Genomic DNA, 4277 nt, shown 5'->3' with positions numbered 1-4277 from the left:
TTCCTGCTGTTAGACTAACAGCTTTGAAGTTAGCACTGAATCAACTTGGCAGTAATTTGAAGTTATGATTTGTTGAATTTTATAACGTACTTCCTGGCACTGATACATTTCTTGACTACTGTCAGATCTGGTTTTTCGAGTTCCAGTGATTTCACCTTTTTAAAGTTTAATACCCTTGCCTATTTAAACTGTGGTTCTGCTAATTATTTCAGAAGAGGAAGCAAAATGACTGAGAATGACTATATAGTATTACTTTTTCTTTTCTACATGTTAATGCTAAGAAGATAAATGAACTAATAAACTGTCAGATTCAATGAAGCTTAAAATTTCATTTTTGGGTTTGGGTCTAAGCAGGGAAACACTGGAGCATCCTGATTAGGATGTCCTTTGCTGGAAATCCATGTGACATTCATAGTAAAGTCTCACTCTTTTCTCAACTCTGAAAATATATTCCAGTCTTCCATATTGTCTTGTTTCTTCCACTTAATGCCCCTAAGTAACTGAAGAGGGATCCCATCTTATCCTTCCTCCTTCTTTGATTTACCAGACTTCTGGTGTTCTAGCACCCCATGTGTTACGTCAACAGTAATAGGTGGTCAGAAAGAATTAATGTCTCAAACCATTGCAGCCATAAGGTGTACAACAATATATTGCCTGATTATATAAAAAAGACTAACAAATTGTATACAATTGTATACAATGCATAATTAACAGCTTTTCTTTCACAAATTCTCTTGGGAGTCTTCTGTCTTAGGAAAGCAAGATTGCTGTAACTTGCAAAATGAACATTTTGTTGTCAGTTCCCAGCTTGCTTTTGCTCACTTTTGCCTGTTCCAGAATTCTTTTAATTAGTTTCTATCTGACGTATGTCTTTGTCATAGATAAATCCTGGTAAAGCTGGTTTATGTTTGTTTTTGAACTACTCTTCTGAGAAATTTATGTGCCACTCCTTGTGTTATGTTTACTATAGCATTATTCATGTAATTTTTTCACACAATCTTGGATCTACTTTTTGACAGTATCCTATCCACAGGACATACGGGCATAGAAGGGTTAAGACAAGATGATAGCACAGGACATGACAATTTACTTAAGAAAAAAGGAATTGTATACTCAAAACCAGTCATCTTCCAATTGTAGGGCCCACCAAAACTCTGTGTGCTGTACACAAATAGTGTTACCACTTCCCATCATAGAACTAAAGATGACAACAACTATGTGTCCTTTTGCCATAGGTAGCATGGTGGTAGCATGAGCAATGTTAACTGGATTATCCTGGTGCCTGTAGCTGTGGACTGCTTAATGAAGCAGGCAAACATTTCTGTCCAGGAGTTACCTATGAGACTGGCTGAGATCTCCTTCAATGTGAAAATGTTGTTGTGGCTTTTTTCTGGGAAACAATTTAGGAATGGTTTAAGTCCAAGACAAATAATGTTCTGTGTGGTGGCAGTAGACTGAGAGTTTGTAGCACTAATAGAGCTGTTTTTTGTTGGTTTTGTTTTGGCTTTTTTTCCAATAGGTTTGGCTGTGTTTGAAGAGTAGTTTCAAAGCAATGTGGTGGAGGAACAGCTGGGATGCAAATTCATGAATATGTTATGATAAGGTCAAATAAGTTAAGGTGTTTTCTAATTGCTATGGCTGCATATTATTGAGTAGAACTGAGAGCACTGAGTCTTTATCTAATTACATCAAAGATAATCAGAAATAAATACACCAAAATCAATGAGGAGTGTCAGCTTAAATTTGCAATTATTTTGGCTCAGAAGCAGTCTTGATAATTTTTTTTATTAACTATTCTAACAACGCTAAAGAAAACTTAAGTTTACCTCTTTACAATGTAGTCCTTTGAAAAAACTGCATTGTTAAGTAAATCAAAGATATTAATACAATATGAAAGATCAGTGAGAATGACTATGGTAAGATTCTACTGTTGTAATTGATACTTAGACATCCTTAAGACTGAGAGTGTGTGCATGAAGATATATGGTACATAATGAAAGATTTAATGTGATGAGTTGTCCCCAATATACATATGAGCTACACTTGCATGAAGATCCTCCTAGGCCATTTAAAAAGCATGTAAATAAAGACAGAGTAGACTCCTACATGGTCCCTGTCCAATACTTCTACATCAAGGAGATAGTATTGTCTAAACCAGTAATTATTGTTGACAAAATTAATATACTTTTATATACAGTGAGAATTTATGCTTTCTGAGATGATTCATGTTTTACTATTTTCATGTTCATTTAACAGAAAGCTGTTGGACAAGCTAACATCTCTGACCCTAATACCAAGATACAGATAAATTATAAATCCTGAACTTGTTATGATTCATGAAATAGGCATTAAGGTATTTTTTAAGGTATTTTTGAGATTAAGTGTAGTTTATAATAATTTTCATATATTGGTATAATGTTGATACAGTTTCAGATATAATACCTCTTGCTCTTCTGAGTGTTTCCATAACCTTCTTCCTAGGTTTAGTGGTATGCCTGCACTGCTCTAATATGGTAGTGGTAATTAGAGACCAAATATATCCTCTTGTATGGTGGTAGAACCACAGTCTGGCTGGTCTTTTGAAAGCTCTACTGCTGGAAAGATAAGGAAAGACTTATAATGAGTGACAAAGCTGCATGTAATTTTAGTTTGTACACTAAAAGAGAGGAATTACAAAACAATTTAACTCTGAAACAGTGATTGCAGAGTGCATTTTCTGAAGTATGTCCTTTTACAGAATCCCTTTAGGATACAGCATTCAAGTTGTTAATAATTTCTTCAAATGCTTTTGAAAACGTAATAAATCCCATGATGTTGTTTAGAAAGTTATAAATTAACGACTACCACTTAAACAAATGTACCATACATTAAAAAAATGAATTGTAATCAGTCATTTTGCTTTTAATTATTCTTAGGGAGTTGCGTAGCTTGGTCATTGAGATGGTCTTGTCTACAGATATGTCGGGTCATTTTCAACAAATTAAAACAATGAGACACATTCTACAGCAGACAGAGGGGTAGGTTATTTACCATTCTGTTCATTATCTATAGCCTTTCAATAAACTCATGTAGAAGAAAATATTGTAAATAGTTGCTTTTGTTTTGAGATAATTGGAACATGTCCTTGAATTGACAGGGTAGACAAAGCCAAAGCCATGTCTTTGATTCTACATGCAGCAGACATAAGCCATCCAGCAAAAACCTGGGAACTGCACTACCGGTGGACCATGGCCCTGATGGAAGAATTTTTTCGACAGGTGCCATCTTTTAAATATTTTAATAAATCTAGTTCAAGAAGCAATGGTTACACAATTGAATATTTTCATAAGTCTGCCAGCAAGGATGCTGTTCGTTGTGATTGACAAACATAGTCAGTAGTATATATTCTTTACTCTTCATACATACCACTGGCATTAATTCAACTTTTATGTGCATGAGTAAGATGAAATTATTATAGCTCTGTATCTATTTCAGCTGATACCAGGATTCTGAGTGTTGTAGCATTTTTCTTTCAATAATAATAGAACTTGTCAAGCTGCTTTCATTCTTCAGACAGAGATTTATATATGCTTAGAGTTATAAAGAAGCATCAGCAGAGTGGAAAAATGGTTCGGAGAACAAAAATGTCAGTGTGTTAAACCCTGAGTTTGTTGGGCCATTGGCCCTAGAAGGTTCTTGCTTAGTTCCTAGAGGTTCTCTATACAAATTCACAGTACGGAGCATTAGAATATTCTTGACTCTAGGTGTTGCACTGGGGAGATAGACTGGACAGCTTGTGCCTTATTCTAATAATGAATGGACTGTTTTATGGAAATACTGAGTCCAGTCATGAGTTTGTGTCTACTTCTGTAAATGGAAATGATGAGGATTTAGAACTTGAGAGGAAAAAGGAGGAGAAGATTACCTCAGAATTATATTATTTGAAAAGGTCAGAAATGACCAACTGTAAAAGCATTTTAGACACAGAGGGACAGATTAGACAGAGCCCATGGGACAGTGAGGCAACATGTCCAGTCAATTGGATGCAACATCAGCATTTAACAGTACCACACTGGTTGTTGAGGGCATAGGATCAGCTAATCACAGAATCTTAAGGGTTGGAAGGGACCTCGAAAGATGACCTAGTCCAACCCCTCTGCCAGAGCAGGATCACCTAGAGCACATCACACAGGAACACATCCAGGTGGGTTTTGAGTGTCTCCAGCGAAGGAGACTCCACCACCTCTCTGGGCAGCCTGTTCCAGTGCTCTGTCACTCTCACAGTAAAGAAGTTTTTT

The 4277-nt window shown here is 35.9% G+C and overlaps 1 protein-coding gene across 1 annotated transcript in view; it reads left to right on the top strand.

Annotated features, from left to right (window-relative positions):
- The window catches only part of PDE1A (phosphodiesterase 1A, calmodulin-dependent), a 147543-nt gene that overhangs the window by 113860 nt on the left and 29406 nt on the right, over positions 1-4277 (top strand). Inside the window, exons 9-10 of the mRNA XM_009996193.1 lie at positions 2916-3017; positions 3137-3257. Of these exons, the coding sequence (XP_009994495.1) occupies positions 2916-3017; positions 3137-3257 (223 nt within the window). The remainder of the gene's footprint in view (positions 1-2915; positions 3018-3136; positions 3258-4277) is intronic.

Source organism: Chaetura pelagica, unplaced genomic scaffold (genome assembly GCF_000747805.2).
Source record: "Chaetura pelagica isolate M959 unplaced genomic scaffold, ChaPel_1.0 scaffold3, whole genome shotgun sequence".
NCBI lineage: Eukaryota > Metazoa > Chordata > Aves > Apodiformes > Apodidae > Chaetura > Chaetura pelagica.
The sequence above is the reverse complement of the archived record's forward strand: the minus strand, read 5'-3'. Positions and strand labels throughout refer to the sequence as shown.